Source organism: Parasteatoda tepidariorum, chromosome 7 (assembly GCF_982258835.1).
Source record: "Parasteatoda tepidariorum strain Cologne lab strain chromosome 7, Ptep-v5.0, whole genome shotgun sequence".
Taxonomy (NCBI): Eukaryota; Metazoa; Arthropoda; class Arachnida; order Araneae; family Theridiidae; genus Parasteatoda; species Parasteatoda tepidariorum.
In genome coordinates, this window is record NC_141761.1 from 10410130 (window position 1) to 10432820 (window position 22691).

Consider the following 22691-nt stretch of genomic DNA (forward strand, 5'->3'; position numbering starts at 1 on the left):
CTAAAATCATATGTATATGCCTAAAAAAATATTTATAAAACATTTTAAATTATTATTTTTATTTTGTCCCTGTCACGATATAGTTAATATACCTGTCGCTAGAATCGATTATAATGCATATATGATATGAGGTAATATGCATTGCTCTTTTTCTGTTTTCATATTTTTTTAAAAGCTGCGTTTGAGTGAGGCATTTTGCGTACACTTTTATAATTTTTGGTTCAATTGAAATATCAATTATTATGTCATTGTTCGGTATCTTAATCAAGCGTCTGTACCAAATACTCAATTGCAGTAATAACTTTCCAATTCCATACTTCTTCTCTCTTAGGTTAGATTCTACCAATTTTTTTTCCATGTGAAGAAAGGTAAAGGTAGCATGCTTCATTGAAACAGAACAGAATTTATTTTTGGTTTCAGAACCTGAAACCGAAAATATAAAAAAGGAAACTTGAATTTTTAATGAAAGTAAATGTAAAATTAAACTTGAATTACTTGCATTCAAAAGTTAGCTTGAAAAAAGTAAACTTGAATTTTTAATAACGAAATGCAATCAAAATCATTTTTCAGACGCTTAGAGTGCTTTGCTTTGTATTGCCAATTTCAGGCTCATATTATTATTCTCATTCATTTTCCCACTGCATTCATTTTTATGTTTATAATAAGCTTTTATTTATTCATCCGTTATTTATATTTCCTTACATGGAGGTGGTTACAAACTTTTTATAATTCATATTATCAAAATATAAGTCCAGGCAACATATGCTAATGCCTTTTAAATTAAAAAAAAGAGTATATAGTACATAACGGGCAATGGTCTTTACACTTGAAAAACGTTGGCTTCCGGAATACCGAACAGGAGAGCCGTGATGGCTCAGGAGATAGAGCGTTCGTCTTACAATGGTTCGAATCCCAGCGATGTCTGGTCGATACGAATTCAGCACCTGGCTCGTCCCAACCATAGTGCTGACGTAAAATATCCTCAATGGCTGACGGATCATGGGTTAGGGTCTCCTAGGGCCATCAGGCTAAGCGTGGGATGTTTTCGTGGTTTTCCTCTTCTTGTAACGCAAATGCTGACTAGTTCCATCAAAAACTTCTCCACGGAGGGAAATTTCTCCCAATACTTGATCAAGTTGTTTCCTTGTCTTCTGAATTGGGTTCAAAATTTCAAATCTACGGAGTTGAACATTTGTAGTCGTAAATCCAAAAGAGTGGGTCGGCTGTTCAACGATGGTTATAAAATAAAATACTGATCAGGAATATATCGGAGAGAGAGAGGGGGGAAATTTGAACTTTTAAAAAAAAGCAACAACAGTGTAAAAAGTACCATGCAAATCTAAACCGATCTAGGAAAATAATGTCTTTAAAGAGTATCAGAGGTAAAGAGTTTTAATCTCAAGAGAAAAAAACATAAGATTCGTAAAAAAAATATTTTACTCAAAGCTTTATTAAATGAATGAGAAGGTAAATTTTATTCTGTGGAAAGTAAAATCGTGCGTATGAATTTAATTCTAAAATTAGAATGTTTATTACAAAAAAAGTAAAACGTTTAAGAGAAAAACAAGGGGATTGCGACTTTCTTACGTTAGCGTGGAGAAGGTTCGTGACTTGCTTATTTTTGTTAACAAGGCCGAAGGGGGTCAAAAATTTCCAAAACTATGCTTACGGACCTTGAATAAAAATAGAATCAAAGCTGCAAACAAGTAAGCAATATTTACTTAAACATATACATTTTTTTTTATCTACAACCACAAATGATGATATTTATTAAATAATCCTAATTTAAACATATTTTTTCCTGAAACTGTTTCCCTCACAAATACAATATATTGTAAATTTGTCGTTGATAAAAGATAAGAAAAATTGCTTTTAAGGGAGCTGCTAAACAGTCTTTTTGCGAAAATGACGCGAATGAAACTTTTCGTTTTTGGGGTGATTCTCTGCAGTTCAGGTAATTAACCTATATTAATCGACATGTCTTCATTCCTCCGCTTATCATTGGGTATAAATAATTTTAAAAATAAAATATGAAGAATGTAGAAAAAATAATCCGATGTCTTTCTTACATTTAAAAGAAAGTTAAAAATATCTTTGGATACTAGATAATTGAACTAGGGTTAAAAGTATTTCAAATTTTTTATCTACTTCATTAAAAGAACTTTTTTCTCAAAAGTGAGGAGAAAAAAGCTTCAAATGTATCTCACATTAGTAATTAATTAATTTTTGAACATGAATTTCGTCCGAAAATATTTAATTTTTTTTTTAAATGTTACAAATAATATTAAAATAATAATTAAAAATTGTAGTAAATATATTCAAAATTAAGATTTTTTTTAATAAAAGGATTGAATTTTATTTAAAAATGGTTAGAGTAATGGATATAATATCTAAAAATGCACTGATCCGTGGTCGTCCTGTTTTTAGAGACTCGGACTCTGTTCTGGATGAAGCTGGATTCGATCTTCGACTCAGAGTCGGGACCAGACTAGAAATAAATTGAAATTGTTCGAAAAAAAAATGGGGAATTTTCTTTTTTAAATGGAATTTTTAAGTGATTGTGTTCAAAAGTATACAAGAAATCTAATTTTAAAACTGGTTTTATTTCGGAATTTTTTAAAAAGTGAATGTAAAAAAAATATTTAGAAGTTTGACAGCAATATTAAATTTTTCAATATCTATAAAATAGATGAAAATAGCGTTTCATAAAATGTTTAATAGTCAATAGGGTTCTTTTTCTAGTGATCTCAGCCCAGAACTTGACTGATTCTTTAGAGGATGAATCAGTAATTGACCGACTTACTGATTCTACCGATGATAATGATGTTGCGGAAAGCACGTAAGTGCTCTTTTCTTCCTTTTACATTACTTGATCACATCACTCATATAGTTATAATAAAAAAGTCACGACAAAATTTATAGCGTCTAGGGGTCAACACATTTTTAAGAAAAAAAATATTTTTTTCACTTAAGCTCTACCTTTTATATTTCTCTATATATTAAAAAAATCGCAAGTGCTGTTTTAGGAGACCCACTTGACATTACTTTGCTACTAGAAAAAATTAAAAATGTAGTATGATGAAAAATTTTAATTTTTAAACTTGAAACTCTAATTTGTTTGAAATTAAAGCTACTTTTTGCTGAATATTAAGTGCTTTTTTTCTAATTATAATTTATTTATTTATTCATTATTATTACTTTGCTTTAAGAAATGACCATTCATCCATAAATACATGGAATAAAAATGAGCATATCACTCACTAAATATTCATTTTACAAGCCCCCATCTTAATTGATATCAAAAGTAATACATTTGAATCTTATTAACGCGAAACTGCTTCGCAGACTTCGCGTTAACGAGGTTTGACTGTAAAACAAAGTGTATTAATAAAATTTAAAAAAAAAGAGAACGAGAGGTTAGATGTTATCAGATATTAACATTATATCGAAATTTTTTAAAATATAAAATACGCGAAAGAGATAAAAACCGTTTCAATTTGAACGGTTATAGTTTTAATGTAAGGCTATCCCTATATTAATAACAAGTATAATTGCTTTTCATTTATAACTTTTTAATTCATATGCCATCTGTATTCCTAATTTCAAATAATTTTTTCAAGTACTGTTGGTTATTTTCAAATTCAAAGACTTGTTCATTTTGTTACAATGAACACGCAACAAAATTTTCTTACATAAAATTATAATAATCATATATTTTAAAAATCATATAAGAGTTTTTTAGTTAATAAAATTTTATATGAAATGCAATTAATATTTCCATATAATAAAATCATCAATTTTATTTTAATCTGAAAAGAAATATTCAAATATTCATGTTTTATGTCGACGCAGATAGTGTTTTAAATATACCACCAACTGAAAGTGTTGAAAAATTAAATGTCCAAAAAGAGAAGAAATGATCAACAAGCAAAAGGTAATTTGCAGCTCAACCAAATTTGTTGATTTAATTAAAAAAATTACAAGCATAGCTAAAACAATTGTTCTTTACTGTCTTCTCTTTCAGCCCATTTTGAATTTAAATTGGTGATTACTGCAAAAATACTTTCGAATTACTCCATTTTAGTTTAGAATCTTAATTAAAATTTTTCTGTCATGACAGGGCAATTTCTGTAGTCTTAATAATGCTTAGGTAGAAAATTTAAAAGTAGTTTCCTCATAAGTGTCCAGCCTTCCCTTGTTGGTTCTTGATATTTGAAACAGTTGACCACATAACAAGGACATCTGCATTTTCTTAAAATTACAGTAAAATCACATAATAAAATAATCTATATAATAAAATATTGCATATACTGAAATCATCTGTATAGCAGCATCATATAGTAGAATCATACAGTAAAATGATATGTATTGTAAAATCATGCATATAAGTAAAATCATTGTAATTGCATCTGCATGTATTTCCTGCATGACGGCATTCTATTCAGCAAGTAAGGACATGTTCATAATATGTTCATAATTGTACTTCACCTTTATTATATAATTGTACTTTGAACCGCGATGGCTCAGGGGATCCTCTTCCAATGAGATGAACCGGGTACTGCATCCGGCTTGCACTAACAATAAGACACACTCCGGCTCGGGCTAACAATGAGAGGTTTTCCTCTCCATGTAACGCAAATGCCGGTTAGTTCCATCCAAAAGTACTTCACGAAGGCTAATTTCTTCCAATACTTGATCCAGGAGTTCCCTTGTCTTCTGGATTGGGTTCTAAATTACAAGTCTACCGAGGTGAACTTCAGTAGTCGTAAACCCAAAAAATTGGGTCAGCTGCTCAACAACGGTTATAAAATAAAAATAAAATAATTGTATTTTATTATAATCAAAATTATTGACTGATTTCGGTTTTGCTTAATTTCATCTGGAAAGAAACAGACGAGCTCTAATCCCGTTATGTCTAAAAGTCTAAATAAAAGTGATTAAATCATACGCGCAAGTTTAGATTTTCGTACTTTTATCGCGATAAAATCTTTTTCTTCCAAAACTGACCACATTTTTTCAATTTAAAGAACTATAAAGGACTGTTCCGTAAAGTCCGACCTTCATGAGAATCCTTATCATAAACTAAGATTAAAAACTATGAACCAAGTTGATAGTAAAAAAAATTAAAACGTAATTAAAATCTGATTCGTTACAGTTAAACAAAATGGGTGTGCGAAACAATAAAACCTGTTCGATTTTAGAAGAAACAGAGGAGGATTAAGAGACGATTATTTGAAACACTTTCAAATTTTTTTCTTACAATCAAGCAGGTTTCAGTGTTTCATATTCTCGCCTTCCTCAACAGTGATTTATCATATTTCGATTGCGTTTTTAGTTTTTATTTAATAATTTGTGCCTTTTTTTTTATTTGAGGACATAGTAAGGGTGGTCTTTACAAAACACCTTGTGTTTTAATCAAAAGCCCGAGCAGAATGCTCTTTCAATCAATTTATAGAAACTGTTGCTATTCTTCCTTAACAGGACGAGTAAATGTGAAACAACAGCCGTGGATGAAAGAGTAATGGGAATGAATATTGGTCTATTTTATATTCTTGAAGAACTCAAAAAGAATCCATCCACCGAACTTCTCATCAAGGTTTGTATTCAGAATAAGTGTTGAACATACGTTTTTCTCAAACCTCTATCTTTCAACAGCCCCCATAAGATGAAGTGGACAGAACCTGATCCGAACCTTATTAACTTTTACATAAATTAACATATAGGACCTAAGCTTTAAAACAACCAGAATGGGAGAGTTAAACAAGCATATATATATATATATATATATATATATATATATATATATATATATATATATATATATATATATATATATATATATATATATATATATATATATATATATATATATATATATATATATATATATATATATATATATATATATATATATATATATGTGTGTGTGTGTGTGTATATATATTTAAAATTTTATTTCTTGAGAACTACTCGACCAATTTCTTTCATATTTTGTATTTTCTCATTAAAAAATACACATTTTAAAATAATTTTAATTGTATACCTTACAATTCAAAAAAATATTCGATTATTATTAAATATAAAAAATAGTAAATAATTGTTAAAAATTATTTAATAATTTTTTTTTTTTGGAAAAAGCAATTTTATAACTGTCTTGTTCAAAATTTTTTTTTGATTCGCTTAAAAAATTCCCGAGTTCAACGCAAAAAACGAATTAACATTTAAGGAAATCAAACACTTTTGTTTAACTGAACTATTGGGACAATATTTTCCAAATTGCTACTATCCCTATATTTTAAGTGTCAAGAACCTAAATTCGATGAAAAACGTTATGATTATTCAGAGAAAGTACGTTTTCGCATATGATTTTGCAACCTATTTTATCGTCTGCAAAAATAATTTAAAATATTTAAAATTATTATTTCAAACATTTCAAATCATTAAAATTGAATTTCGAAAAAATCCGATCATCAGATTAAAAGTTATTCAAGGTGTTGTCTTTTTTTTTCTTTGCCCACAGCCAATTTTTTTATATGATATTGGGAAAATAACTGATTAGTTACGAATGTAACTTGTATTATGAAAGAAAATGGTTAATTTAAAACCAATTTCTGTTCAAATAAACTCGTGTTTATAAAGGTTAAAAAATTTGATGTTTTTATTTGTTGTTTATTTTCAAATGACATATCAATCCATAAAAAAATGTTCATTTGACTCTGTTAATAATTATTATCAAGAATTAATACCATATTTCAATTTCAGGTTCTGGTTATGACTTCAAAAATCGAAAAGCAAAGAGGTTCCATCATATCTCTGAACAAAGAAAGATTGAAAATAATTTCGGATCTTGTTCCTGTTGCTTATAAGGAAGCTATATGTTCTTAAGATATTTCATTTAAATAAAAAAAAGTCTTTAAAAATTATTTTGCTGTTTTTTAAATGGTTTTACAATTGTGATCGTCTTCTGGTTCAGGTCAAAATTAGGCTCATTCAGGTCAATCTGTGAATGGTTTCCGCCCTATTAAAACGAGTGTGACGTATGAGTGTGGCAGAAGTCAAATTTTCGGATAGATGGCACCACTGGAAAATAAGAACAATCGCAACTCCTCTGCCTTCATGGCCGACGACAAGATATATATATATTTACAACAAGATATATATATTTTTAAATGTGCATGTCAAAAAATTAACATTTGACTCAGTTTTAATTCTTTTATTATTATTTACAAAAAAATTAGTTGCTTGACATAAGATATGTGCAGTGAAAGTTTCAACTTTTTTTGTGAATAAATATTGATTATGAAAATATGGACAATCACATGCTTGCGTGTGCAAATAAAAGATTTTGAAACATACATTATTTGAGCAAAGTGAGATTTATCATTCACACTTATTTACAAAAACACTCCATTCAATTTACTGAATGAATAGATTAATTTAACAATTGTCATATGAAAAATGAAGAAATAATTAAACTTAAAGAATAATTTGACGTTAACTCATATTAAATTAGGAGAAACTCTTAGTAAGAAAGAAAACTTTTTCTTCCAAGAAATAATTTTCTCCATAGTCAGGGTTATTCGGAGAAACTGAACAAAATAGTGGACGAAATGGAAGAAACTAAAAAATAGCGTTACAAAAATTTAGGTGTATTATAAGAACGTCGCTGTTTCAGGAGTTAAACTTAACGTTACATTTTCCTTTGATGCCCAAAACTTTCAGAAGCTTGAATAGCTAGGGTGTTAAAATTGTTGGAAAAAATATCATGCGGACCGCTCTAGAGAACACTTTTGTTTATGAACTGTACTCAAAGTTTTTTTTTAATTATTTCGTTATTTCAATTTTAAGTGCTTTTTTGCGAATTTTTTTAAACTTTTTTGCTTTAAGTATTGACTATTTATCTCCTGTTGCAAAAATTTATTTTTCCTTCACAAGATCATTATTTCTTTATTTTATATTAAGGGGCTAAGCCCCAAGTTCGCTGCCGCTCATCAACCCCGATGATTGCTTCTAAACAATTGTTGTTTATTGGCAGAAAAGATTTTTCTACTAAAGTTAAAATTATTCACTTAACATATATTTATACTAAAAGGGATTCTGCTTTCTTACGCTTGTGCCTCCACTTCCCAGTCCAAGTATTATTATCTATTAGCAAATATTATTATCCAAATTTTATTATCTATTAGTCCAAATGTTAGTTTATTAGTAAACAAATTTGATAAGTTCACTACCGTAATTTAATATTTTCGCTTAACAAACGGGTGGATATATATTAAATACTATTTTTGCTCGCATCTCATTGTACATGAAGCTGATCGTCAAGTTCTAAATCATTTGCATATTCATATTTAACAGTATATGAATAAAAAAAAATAAGCATGCTATTTATAATTGTGAATTCAATATACGCTTTTAGTATGTGATGCCTCAGGGAAGTAGTATGATTATGTTATTTTAAAGGTTTTTAATATTAAGTAAAGTAAAGATTTACAGTTATTTTAATTGATTAAGAAATTCGTTAAATTAATTACTTTTTCCTATCGTAACTTTTTAGTTTTCGCTTATTTAAAAATGATATATTAACTATTTGAAAAAATGGTTTCTTCCATTTCTTCCACTCGGGATCGAAGAAACTTATTTCTTCCGGGAAGGCCTTTTTTCACTGGGAAAGAAACTCCCTACTTTAAAATAATAATTATTTTTAAGTGTTAAATAATCACATATAGCACAAATGGAGAATATTGTGTTCTGAATATATACACGAGTGCTTTTAAGTATAAATTATATTTGACGATCACAGTTTCCTCAATTGTATATAAAATCACTGTTCCCTTTTTGTACAAAATTGTCTTCAAAAATGCATTGAGACGGCTATCATTTCATTTTAACAGATACATCAAGAAGAAGAGCTTCAGTGAAAGAATATCAGTAAAATGCACATGATAATTAAAATTTAAGAGGTCAAAACTTGTATATCAAACTAAACTCCATTTCTCAGAATGGGACTAAATTTGAAGCATCTAAAATCCAAATACCCAAAAGATATTTTTATTCAGACTTAAAAACATCATCTGCTCTATTTATTTTTTTCTTTTATAACCGTCGTTGAACAGTCGACGCAATATATTGGGCTTACGACTGCTATTGTTCAACTCCGCAGCCTTGTCATTTTGAACCCAATCCAGAAGACAAGGGAACCCCTGAAGTGGGAGAAATTTGCTACTTTTCGATGGAACTAAACCAAATTTGCGTTACATGGAGAAGAAGCCTCACGGTAAAGGGACTCTAAATCATGATCCGTCTACCACTGCGAATATTTTACGTCAGCATTGCGGACGGTGCAAGCCAGATGAGTATTCTTATCGACCAGTTAACGTTGGGATTCGAACCCGGTTCGACTGAGTGGAAGGCGCACGCTCTATCCCCAGAGCCATAGCGAGTCCATTTATTAGACATATTTAGGGTAAGCAAAAATCGATCTGATATTCAAAAGTTATTTTTTTATTCTTGTGTGCACAGTGTAGGACAAAATTAGGAACTTGTAGTGACCAGTCGTAGCATTTTTAATACTGACCACTTTTTAAAAAAATAGAAAATCTTAAACGATAAACATTATTTTTGAAACATTTCTCAAAATATGGTAAACAAGTCAAGGTTCATGTCTGAAAACGAAGGAAAATTTGAAACAAGCGGCGAATAACATAATTTTCAGAATATAAAATATTCATATTTTTTTCCAAATTTATTAATAAATAATAACAATAAAATGTACACGAGGAGTATTTTCGACAAAAATTAAATGGCGATCTGTTGGCGACCGTCAGACAATTTTTTAATTGCCATTTGTTATTTAAGTTGCTCTGTGGTCGTTTGGCGACCATTAATTTTTATTTTATAATCATAGTTAAACAGCCGACCCAATTCTTCGGGTTTACGAGTACTAATGTTTAACTCCGTAGCCTTGCAATTTTGAACCCAATCCAGAAGACAGGGGAGCTCCTGGATCAAGTATTGGGAGAAAGTTTGCCTTCGTGGAGGGCATTTTGATGGAACTAACCTTCATTTGCGCTACATGGTGTGGAAAACCACGAAAAACTTTCAGGGTCAGCCTAACTGGAAGAGAACTCTAACCTCTGATCCGTCTACAACTGAGGATATATTTTACGTCAGCACCGAGCGAGCCGGGTGCGGAATTCGGATCAAACCCGGGTCACCTCATTGGGAGGCGAAAGTTCTATCTCCTGAGCCGCCACTGCTCCTTGACCATGTAAGGCTAAGCACAGGTGGCTCTAGGGGGTAAAAATTCGTCAAAAGAATTCTGGCTTACTATTTTCAATTAATTTAACGCCTAGGCTTGGAAAAGCATGCCATTTAATATTATATTTGTAGTGTGCATACAATTGTATGTACACTGTATCGCTTTTTTTTTCAATTTAAATTTGAACGAAACAAACAACAAATTAATTCGGAAGACTCCCCAAGCTTGACTACCCAAAAATATCAGACTGTGTTATTTTACACAAGTATAGCTGAATAAGGGACAACATTCAAAACCTGGCTAACCTAACACTTTATTTATGGTGTGATACTAATTTTGATAAATTTGCTTGAGTCTCAAGACCTGTTAGAATTTATAAATCACGGAAAACTGTTATGAATAGTAAAATCACGCGTAAATTTAAACACAAATCGCAATAATAAAACTTTCTAGAATATTGAGCCTGCCTCATCACACATTGCCTCATCAGAGGAGGGATACACTGGAAATTTTCCAAATTTCTTCTGGCTTTAGGAAGCTTGATATCGTTTGCCATTCAGTCAATCATCCATATCTCAAAAGATATTTTCTCAATCATCTCTCACTCACTTCATACCAAACTTCTAAGCTGCTAAGCCAAATGGAATAATGTGTTCTTCTGCCGCTAAGCCTAATGGAATAAAGCGTTTTGTAAATTTATAATTGTATCATATGTTTTGAAAAATATTTCCATGCGTTCTCAAACTAACATCAATTCTTTCACTAAGCTCTTTAACTTTCGAATTGCATAAAACAATGCGAAATGTTCTGATAAAATGTCTTTAGTAGTCTCATACAAAACATGAACAAATGGAAGATTTGCAAAAGGTGCATGAAATAACGTGTTTATCTCTATGTAAAAAAGAAACATATCTTAAAAAAGCTCTTGAGCAATGACACTTTGAATAGTCTTTGTGAACCACAGCACATATTCGATAGAAGTTAGCACCTAAAACTGCATCTCCAGAATCAGTGATACCTTTATGTATGTCACTTCTTTTTGACAATGGAACGCCACCTTTCCCTAATTGTTGGAATTATTGTTTTTACTTTGCTGATGTCATGTCAGTTACATGTCACCTCTTTGTTAACAGAACATCATCCAGTAACACCTCACATGATCAAAAGAGTTGAAATTATTACGATGACATTGCACCATCAGTGACATTTTAACATGCCACTTCTCTCTGACAATAAAACGTTATCAAACACTTCTAGAAGTTAAAAAGATTATTACTGTCTTTTATTGTTCGGTTTCAGATATGTTAAAGTGAATGGCCGAGATTAGTGGTTGTTGACTACCATCGGTGAATGTTGACAATCACATAGTCGCCTAGGTTCGCCTATAGCTAAGCCTTATACAATTGTCCGATATGCCCAACAACAATGTTTTTTTTAAGATCAAGTGTATAATGCATTTAACCGATACTCCGAACAATGATGTTTCCCCTAATCTACCCTCAGCAGATATTAAAATATAGAATAAATATAATAATATCAGCCAATAAATTAATATCGAATCGGATATACAAAATATTTCGGACATTCACAGAAGTGACTATGTGATTGTTGACATTCACAGGTGAAGGTTGACATTCTCTTGATTTTGGCCATTCACGGTAATAGTTATTATAAGAATAAATTGGCGAAGTTTTATTTCTTCACCTTTTTAAATTTATTTTAAAAGCATGATTGCGTAATATTCTGCTTAGAAATTTAACGTTTGTTAGGACTAAGTTTTTGCATAATCTTGTCTCTTATGCAGAAAAAAAAGGAACATTTCTTTTCTTAAAAATAATTCAATAGCGACTATACTTTTAATCTTCATATTTTGTTTTAAAAAAAAGATTTCATTTTTAGAATATCTGAAAATGGTAAGAAAGTAACAGTCCTGATTAGAAGTACTCTTCACATTAAATTAAAAACAAAAATGTAATAATTAGAACAGAAATTTTTTTTTGATTAAGTTAAAAGCGCTAAAGTAAATATCAGATTAATAATAATCAGAAACAATCTTCTTAATGCAGCTAAAAACGTCTCACTAATCTTTGTGTGAGAGACAAATATTCTAAGAAATTTAGAATTATCCTTCTGCTAGAAATTATCATTTTACGATGTAAATAGCATTTAATAAATAGATGTGCTGTAAAAATTGTAGATGAGCGTTTACGAACAGAACAAGTAGTCAAATACAGCTGAACTCCGCTATTGTGAAACTTTTGCAGACGCACCAATATGTCCACTATAAACAATATACTTATTAAAATTCCTTTCAGAAATATTACTATTTCAAACTAATTTCAAACACTTTTTTAACATATGTACTAATTTTATATGCGTTATTATCTTTTTTTAGATCAAACGTCATAATTATATACCTTTGAGCCCCTTATTACATCAATTGTTACATTTATTTAAATATTAACTTCGAAAAATATTTTTGCACCCATTTTTCAAAAGGCTACTTTTAGTGTCAGAAAGTTAAAAAACAGTTCGGATGTGACCAACTGAAGAGGTTCACTATATCCGGAGTTCATTATAGCGTGGTTTGACAGAAATATTTGAAATATTAACTATGAAAAAATTTTTGCACTCGTTTCTCAACTGGCTACTTTTAGCGTATGAAATAAAACTAGTTAAAAAAAACAGTTCGGATGGAACCTACTGAAAAAGTTCACTATATCCGGAGTTCATTATTGCCGAGTTAGACAGTAATATGGACTTCATTAACAAATTCAGTGAGCATGTCAGAGATGTTTTCTTTGAAGGAAGAGGTGAATATCCGGTCTGTTTTGGTCATTTCGTTGCCAGCATTCTCTGAACAGATTATATATTTCTTGAGTGTGGAGGTGGATTGCGGTCAATGTATCTGCCGTCCATCATTGTGGAAGAAGTGACTGACCATTTCCATGACTTTGTCATTCGTATATTCGGCTGCTGTTTGGAAAATATCAAAATCTTCCACAGAGTCATGCAGAAAGCCCAAACATCGTTTCTGGTGGTGAATTTACCCTAAAATAATAACAATAGAACAATTATTAAATATATAGGGGAGAGTGGGGTCAATTGTAACATTTTTTACTTAGCTATTTTTAACTAACAAAAAATGCAATATATTATTATTGTTAATTGACAGACGAGTAAAGTAGACTATCCTCTACTAGAAAAAAGAATAAATACCTTATTTTAAATGTTATTATATTAATTATTAACAATTTCTGACAGTCGTGAACTTGTTACAATCGTCCCCACTTACGGGGTCAATTGTAACAGTTCATAAATTCAACTAAAACATAGTTAATTACACATATTATCATAGTTGTGATATATTTTTTCATTGATCAAAATAGTAGCGATATTTTAGGAATATAAATAATAATGAGCACAGACCTAAAGGGTTAAACTTTTAATTTTAGGGGGTTAAAAATTTTAATTTATGCTGTGAAAGGGGACAAATTAAATAATGCACATGCAACATAATATAAATGATATAGGAAACTATTGGTGGTTCTTAAAGAGTTAAGTAATGGTTTGTAAACATAAGATTATTTATTTTCAGCTGTTACAATCGTCCCCAAGACACCATTTCAGCTTCATTTGTTAAAAACAATGCTAGTTAATTAACAAAACTAATCTTTTTTCCTTTGAAATGTTAATTAAGGTGTCCAATTACATATTCGGTTAATAATTTTTATTTGTTTAAGCAAAATTACTTTGTTACAATATAATATTCTAATACCAAAAAACGTACTTACGTAGCGTGAAAATATCTTTTGTGATGTAACTCTTTCAAAAGTACATAAAAATGGTTGCCAGCAGGGGTGTACATGTAGATTTATTAAATACACCTTGTGCGCCAACTAGGAACCAAATCTAGAACCAGACACTCGAAATTTTTGCTCTGTTACAATCGTACCCTGTTACAATTGACCCCACTCTCCCCTATAGGTTACCATGAATGACCGAAATCAAGAGAATGTCGACTTTCACCGGTGGATGTTAACAATCACATAGTCGCTCTTTGGTGAATGTTCGAAATATTTGTTATATCCAATTAAATTATTCGTTGATATTATTATCCAATATTTTAATATCTGCTGAGAATAGAATAAAAGAAACATCAGTGTTCCAGTTAAAAACATACTAGGCACTTGACCATAAAAAAAAAACATTGATGTAGGACATACCGGGCAGTGGCACTTAACTGGACCTAATATATATTTCGGATATTTACCAAAACAACTATGAGATGGTCAACATTCACAGGTGGAAGTCAACAACCACCTATTTCGGTCCTCCACAGTAACATATATAAAATGAAAAGCGTAATTGGGTATAATATGAAAAAAACACAACTACTTCGATTTAGTAGGAACAACATATGACGCAATGCTAAACGAATGGAATTTAGTTGTTGTTTATTTAGTTATTGTTATTAGTAGTTGTTGTTACTTGTTTTAGTTGTTGTTGTTTATTTAGTTGTATTTAGTTTCAATAACTTTTCTTTATAATGCAATAAAATCTGGCGAGCAGCTATTTAAGCGATCGAACACTTCGTTTGTTTATTTGTGGCTTGAAGTTAGGCTCGCAGAAAATGCCGTTCATGGGTTAAATTTAGTAGGAACAACACAACCTGTGACGTAGGCTATATTATACCCAATTAATCTAATTTTTTTAATATTTAAAAAGATACTTCACTGCATTATCTGGGCTTATAAAGATTTCAAAAAAATTAATCACATATATTGTTGTTCATTTAAGGTGGAAAAATATTGCCAAGGGGGCGGAAAATGTTTAAAAACTTTTTAAAACAGTTTATATGTTTGTTCTCAGATAATTCTTTACAGAAAAATGGCCTTTATAGTTTAAAATTAAAGCTTTGGTTAAAAATATGACTTTTTCCAAAAATTTTCCTTGGTGAGAGATCTTTAAAAGTTAAAATGTTTAGAGTAGGAAAAGGAATTATCGATGATGCCAGCCTTTATCAATCTAAAACTATCCCAAAATAAAATCCATGTCTTATATGCTAGAGAATTGACGTTTAATAATCGTAGTTACGCCACAATACTCCCCCACCACCATTTTATCAGGGACCGAATTCGATGAACGAATGTCACTAGTTGCCGTATTGGCGAAAAACCGGGAGAACTGTACTAAGTTGATCGGATTTTGAAGGGTTATGGTGAGAACTGTATTAGGAACACTTACCAAGAGTTATGTTCTCCCATGGCATCCACCTAATGAGGAGCTTGATGGCCTTTCCTTCTATTTTGCAGTAATCTTCCAAGTACAGGTCTGGGTGCATGTCGAAATCTGCTATCTTGATGGATAGTTCTTTTACCACAAAACAGGTCACCAGATTCCTGTTCAGATACTTCATTCCCGACGCTGTCTGAGTTGCCTTGTAAATCAAGCTGCCACAGCTGTGAAAACATAAATCCGTTATGCCAACCAATAGAAGATTGTTTTAGAAACAAATACACTTCTGCATTATTAAAAAGTATATATATTAAAAACAGATATCTAGAGAATACTACTTTTGCCAAATAATTGTACAGTGAACTGAAAGTCTTTGTAAATGCAAGAAGAAAAGAAAAGTGAGACGTCATGAATAGCACTGAATATTAATTTCAGTTTTAAGCTGTCAAGAAGGGGCATTAGAAGGGCCGGCCATGTGGTCGAGTGGTTAGTGTGCCTGACTGTATAGGCAATCGCTGCGGATTCGAATCTCGCTCAGGGCATGGATGTTTCTCTATGTAATGTCCTCTGTTGTGAGATGTGTGAATGTGACCCGCCCCATGACTGGGTATCTGTGGCAGTGGGGCGTGGGTGAAATTTCTCGCTTTCGTAACTTGGGTTCACAGGTGCCCTCCGAGTAACGATAAATGAGCAACAATTCCGGCACCCCCGAAGGTGAAGAACGAAATTTTATTGCCGGGACATACAGTGAAAGACCAAGATAGCTGTAATAACCGTCGTTGAACAGCAGATCCAAATTTTCGGGTTTACGACTACTAATTACGACTACTCCATATCCTTGTAAATTTAAACCCAATACAAATGACAAAGGAGCTCTTGTATCTAGTATGGGAGGGCATTTGTCTTCATGGAAGACTTTTTGATAGAACTAACCCGCATTTGCGTTTCATGGAGAGGGAGCCCATGAGAACCTCCCACGGTTAGCCTGACGGCAAAAGAACTCCAATCCATGATCCGTCTACCACTGAGGATATTTCACGTCAGCACTGTGGTCGGTGTAAGCCGGATGCGGATTCATCTCAACCAGCCATCGCTGGGATAAGAATCCGGTTCGCCGGAAAGCAAACGCTCTATTCCCTGAGCTATCGCGGCTCCCGTATTCTGTTTGCAATGAGTAGATCGTGGTTAACAATTCAATAATCAATTTTCTGAAATCAGAGAGATGAACTTGCCTCGCTGAATTGGCCTTCGCCAAGCTTCTCTAAATAGTGCAGACGATGGTGGGGAATTTCTTTGACTTCCTCTCTGTTGAGGAGGTCGATGTTTGGAACAGCGTATACGGTGTTGCCACTCACTCCCTGCAAATTCTGAAGCTTGGCGACATCTGTGGCGGCGTAATGTTTAGGCAGAGTTGTTTTGGGGAAGTTGTTGCTGGTGAGGGATAAATTATTTGGGGTGGCACTTATGGTGACGTCTGGAACGGCATATTCTCTGGAAGTGGTGGATTCTGAAAAAAATAAAAAAGAAATTAAAATGAACTGTTCAAAAGCTAATGACTTCTAAAAGCTTCTTATCATTTCCGTAAAGTACAGTCTCTGGCCACTACAAGATTCTTTTTAAAATCTTAACTATCAGGTGATACTATACAGCTGTATTGTTTTTACGCGACTAAAACTAAATTCGTTATCAATGGTTTCCATTGTAATGGAACACGTTAAAACTAAATACAATTAGGAAGTATATAAAAAATCTCCTGAATACAACCCTATTACATGTATGTTTAAATATAAAAGCATTGCCTATAAGTTCGTGCAAAACATGCAATTATTAAAACACTATAGTGCGTCGAATAGTTTGGTCTTATTATTATGATAAACTAATATAATACCTGATATAATATATATCATATATTTGTATTATACATCGTCTAATGTATCCAGTTGTCGAATTTATATTATATATCGTCTAATTTAATCCATTGATACTCGAACGCAAACAATTGCAAACCGGTTTTAGTCGTATAAAAACAATAAAGTTGTATAGCCTCCCCTGATATTTAAGATATTACGTAGAATCTTACAGTGCGTCTAATTATTTGTCCAGAGACTGTAATTTCCGATTTAGTTTGTGACTTGTTCGTAATGTTTGTCATGGGTGCTCTCATTTCAAGAAGAAGAAGATCCTCCATACCCACACCAATGCTAATTTTTATCAGCAAAATAGCGTATTAAAGTTGAGCTAAGTTTCTCTGTATAAGTTGGAATGTTAATTAGTGATAAGTTAATTAAATGCCGTATCTCGCATCGAATGAGTTGAACTTACTTCTTAACTTAGATTTATTATTGTATTTTATACATTAACAATAACTGGAGAAGGAGATTTAATTTTGAACTGTACAAGATTTATAAACAATCCGATATTATTAAATACATTAAAATAATTGGATGACCCACGTGATTCGAAGGAGTGATAGTACAATAAGAAATATACTGCTTTTATGGACCCACTGGAACGAGAAAGCGGGGAAAACCGTAGTTGAGTTGGGTTGACTCGGTCGAGTCTGATTTTCTCGCAATTAATGAAAATGTTATGGAGAAATTTTTAGAGGAAGGCTTTGGCCCACATTGGGCTGTCTGACCAACTATGATGATAAATGTATTCTATTGTAACCATGATATATTTTTGTTTTGTGTACCTGGCAACTTCGATGCATAAATAGTTTGTTTTTGTTCCACGTGGCTTCGTACCAGTCTTTGTGTTATGTAAGCTGTATATAGTGAAAGAATTGAAATCTTTGAGAAAGAATATTTGTGAAAGAAGTTAGAATGTGTTACTTAAGAGAGTTGATACATTTAACGAACCGTGTGATCTTACAATCATTGCTTCATTCAATAAGAAAAATAATTGTATTGGTTTTTGTTTAACATTATGATTGTCTAATTGCACTAGTTCCATAAACAACTAGATATATATTCGCTACCTTAAAATTACAAATTGTATTTATGTTAACTTTACAATTTAATTAAATAATAAAGAGATGTTCAATAGAATTTTTTAAATATTAATAATAATAATAATAAATAAGCTGCATTCTTTATCACTGAATTCATCAAAATCTATAATCTACCAAATTTTTCTGATCACATATTCGCAGTTTTATGTAGATCACCATATGCAAAGCATCTTGAATCGTGTGCCACATCTTTAAAGAGTTAGTCTATATCCACTATAAGTGTTTGATTGGATTTTTTGGTCAAAACTGAAATAATATTCCACTACGTCAGCCTTTTTAACTTACGTTAGTTAAAATAAGAGATTTTGCAGAAATCAGTAAGTTTTTTAAAATTTTTTTTTTAAATTATTTATTTTTTCATTTTTGTAACAGTCGTTGAACTGCCGACTTAATTTTTGGGTTTACGACCTACTATTGCTCAGCGTCGTAGCTAGCCTTGTAATTTCGAACCCAATAATAGGAGAATTTTGCCTTCGTGGGGGACTTTTGATGGAGCTAACCTCCATTTGCGTTACATGGTGTGGAAGACCACGAGAACCTCCCACAGTTAGCCTAATGGCAAGGGGATTCTAATCCATGATCCTTCTACCACTGAGGATTTTTCACGTTCAGCACTGTGATAGATGCAAGCCGGATGACCAACCATCGCTGGGATTCGAACCCGGGTCACCTGAATGGACTGCGAATGCTCTATCCCCTGAGCCATCACGGCTCACTAGCGTAAGTTTGTTATCTTTTCCGTATGCACGACCAATTACTTGAAATCTGACGTACTGGAGCATACAGAAGCTAAATTAAATTTGCGAAATCTCGCTATTTCATCTCAAAAAAATTAAAAATCAAAATTCAAAAATTAGTAGTTTTTAAGTGCTTTTTAAAACAGGTTAAACAATGAAGATCATTTTAAACAGAAGCCTTATTATAAAATGATATTTCTGAAATAGCTAAAATGAAATGAAATTTCAAACATACCATTGCTGTACCTTTCTAGGTAAGTAACTTTAAAATCTTTTGGCTCTTGGTACATCAAGTTGTCCGGATCAGATTCGTCTAAGATGACGCTGTGGTTGTACATAATTCCGTTGGAACACTGTGCGTAACTTAAATCCTGTTTTGGAATAAACAAAATAATTTATTTAGCATTACTTCTTACAGTACAGTTCAGTGTCAAACAAAAATAGAAAACAAGTAATATATAAAAAAAAGAATTTAAAGTCAATTGCTAAGTCAACAAAGAAAATTTGTATTCCAGTAATTTTTTATTAAATTACTACAATATTTTGTTCCATTTAAAACTAAAATTAATTAGTTACATTTAATTAATGAAATAATATTTGAATAAAACTGTATTAACATCAAGTGTACTACAAGTTTTAAAAAAATGTGTTTGAACTTGGAATGGATGAGTAAAAAGTATTTTATTTACGATTGAAAATGTGAACAAGATAATAGGGAGAGTGTGAACTAATAGCAGGAATTGGGTATACTATAGCCTACGTCACAGGTTGTGTTATTCCTACTAAATTTAACCCATGAACGGCATTTTCTGAGAGCCCAACTTCAAGCCACAAATAAACAAACGAAGTGTTTGATCGTTTAAATAGCTGCTAGCCAGATTTTATTGCATTATAAAGAAAAGTAATTGATATTCGATTTTTGATTAATAATTGATTTATGTGGATAGTAGCATAGAATTTAGCATTGCGTCATGGTAAATGTTATTCCTACTAAGTGGAAGTAGTTGTGTTTTTTTTTATATTATACCCAATTGAACAAAAAAAGGCACGTGGTATCAGATTATAAAAGTATCAATTTGGTGACGTGGATCACGCGTGTTATCACTTGATGTTCTTTATTGAATTTATCAGACACAGCGAATATAAAATAATTAAATATTTAAATGTGCGCAGTAAACTATTTTTTTGTTCAAATTGAGCTATAAGTTAGAAAATATCACTGATGTTATGCAAAAAACTGAATCACTTATAATAAAATTTAAAACAATGATTAACGCTTAATCCATCAAAAAATTCCCCTTCGTTTTTCACTCATCCCTATTTAATGAATGAATTAATATCTGGAAAAAACTGTATTAACATCAAATGTTATCCACTACATGCTTTAAAAAATGTATTTCAGTTATAGTGGATGTATAAAAAGTACTTTATTAACGACTGAAAATCGGAACAAGACAAAGGGAGAGTAGAAATTGAATAAGGGTGCATATTTTCCCAACACATAGTTTTCTGCTGCCATGGAAACAAGAAGGACCACATTTTAGAGTTTAGAGACTTCTCTCCCCAATCGAAACTGATCTGAATGTTACATTAAATAGCACAACTTCTTAACCTATAATCAGAGGAAGTGCTCTAGACAACTGGGAAATGGACTTCTTTACAAATGGTACATCGTGTTTTCATACGCTAGAAATAATGCAAGAGCCCAAGTTTAAGAAAACTGAGATGGGCACAGTAGGCCTTAGCCTTCTATGGGCTGTCGCGCCACTGACTTTAGTTTTAGTTTAGAAATAATGGAACCAATGCACCCACTTGTTCAGTAAGGCTGATTTGGGAACCTAGTTGGAAATATTGAGTTACAATGTACCACCTCAGCCGGGCTCAATAAGGTTGAGGTCTGTGTCTGACTGGTCAATCCAGCTTGCGAATATTTTCACTTTCTAGAAAATCGTTAACTAGATAGGTGTCGACGATGTTAATTAAAGCTTAATTGTAATTTTCAAAGCTCTTTCATTTTGGAAAGTAAAAATGCAAGAGATAAAGTACCTTACACTTGAAACAAAACTGCAATTTTAAATAATATACCTTTTAGTAGTAATGAATTACTTAAGCTTTAGGAAGGACAAATGATATAGATTATACTAGCTACTAAACTTTTTAAAAAAATGCCAATTTGGGTGAGATTTTTCCAATTAGATATAAAAAAAATATCAAAATCGATAAGATATTCCAATTATTTTTGGAAATGCTTAGGAACCCAGATCATGCAGCTCATGAAAAGAAATTAAAAAATGTTTAATTTAATTTACATAATATTTAACTAAAATTTAAATAATAAAAATAATATTTAGCACTTGAAAAGAGGTTATTGAATTTTATTAGGAGGTTTGAACCATGTATTCCTCTGACCATCGTGCGTTTCTGATATTGGAATATCACAGGGATATTAGATAATAGTCTAGGGAATTTGCAGTCTTCTCAAGCTATTATGCTGGCAGCTATTGTGAATAATTCTAAAATTCCCGCATGAAATCTTTACAGTATATACACCGTTTTATTTCCTTTCTCTATCATCCATTATTAACAAGTTTATTTTCTTTAAATTTTTAGTTGAAATCAGTCTTGTCCTCTGCTGAACACACTGAATTTAGTAATTAATATTTTTGTAAACATTTCAAGTAAACAAATAAAATTATTTCAAATGACAAAATTCAAATTGTTCAATGTTCTCGAGAAATAAAAACTTAAGAATGACTTTAACAAAAAAAAAATCATTTCCCTGAAACTATTTTATTTTATAACCGTTGTTGAACAGCCGGCCCAATTTCGGGTTTACGACTACTGATGTCATTTTGAACCCGATCCCGAAGTTAAGTGAACTCCTGCATCAAGAATTGGGAGAAATTTGCCTTCAAAGAGGACTTTTTGATGGAACTAATCCGCATTTGCGTTACATGTAGAGGAAAACCACCAAAATCTCCTACTTTTTGCCCGATGGCAAGGGTACTGTAACCCCTGATCCGTCTAACACTGAGAATATTTTAAGTCAGCACTGTGGTCGGTGCGAGCCATGTGTGGAATTCGTATCGACTAGCCATCGCTGGGATTCGAAACTTCGTAAGACTATCTTCTGAACCACCATGGTTCCTCAGAAACTATTTGACTGATTTCGCTTAAATATTGTACATTTTTTAAAACCCTGTATACAAAGAATCTTTAAAACAATCAGACAGACTCTTAGCACTGACCTTCATGTTGATGGTGACCCTGTTATCGACAGGCTGTTTAAGAATGGCGTGTGTCGTGGTTTTCCTTCTTCTGTTTCTCGCAACAATAATGAAGATGACCACAACCAACAGTAGGATGACCGCAGCAAGTACCCCAATGACAAGGCCAACATACTCATTGGTCAAGCTATCCTCATTCATAGCTGTGCTTACTGTAA

At 31.7% G+C, this 22691-nt stretch overlaps 2 protein-coding genes across 2 annotated transcripts in view; one reads left to right on the forward strand and one right to left on the reverse strand.

The window, feature by feature from the left end:
* Window positions 1-1794: 1794 nt before the first annotated feature.
* On the forward strand, window positions 1795-7355 carry LOC107441070 (uncharacterized). The gene is made up of 4 exons (XM_016054209.4): window positions 1795-1954; window positions 2743-2839; window positions 5482-5596; window positions 6763-7355. Exons 1-4 carry the CDS (start codon window positions 1906-1908, stop codon window positions 6883-6885), a joined length of 384 nt encoding a protein of 127 aa, XP_015909695.3. The 5' UTR covers window positions 1795-1905; the 3' UTR covers window positions 6886-7355.
* A 3624-nt stretch (window positions 7356-10979) lies between these two features.
* Window positions 10980-22691, reverse strand: part of LOC107441071 (discoidin domain-containing receptor 2) — a 62025-nt gene continuing 50313 nt past the window's right edge. Inside the window, exons 9-13 of the mRNA XM_087167296.1 lie at window positions 22495-22685; window positions 19482-19617; window positions 16729-17003; window positions 15506-15720; window positions 10980-13309 (exon numbers count right to left, since the gene is read on the reverse strand). Of these exons, the coding sequence (XP_087023422.1) occupies window positions 15535-15720; window positions 16729-17003; window positions 19482-19617; window positions 22495-22685 (788 nt within the window). The 3' untranslated portion in view covers window positions 10980-13309; window positions 15506-15534. The remainder of the gene's footprint in view (window positions 13310-15505; window positions 15721-16728; window positions 17004-19481; window positions 19618-22494; window positions 22686-22691) is intronic.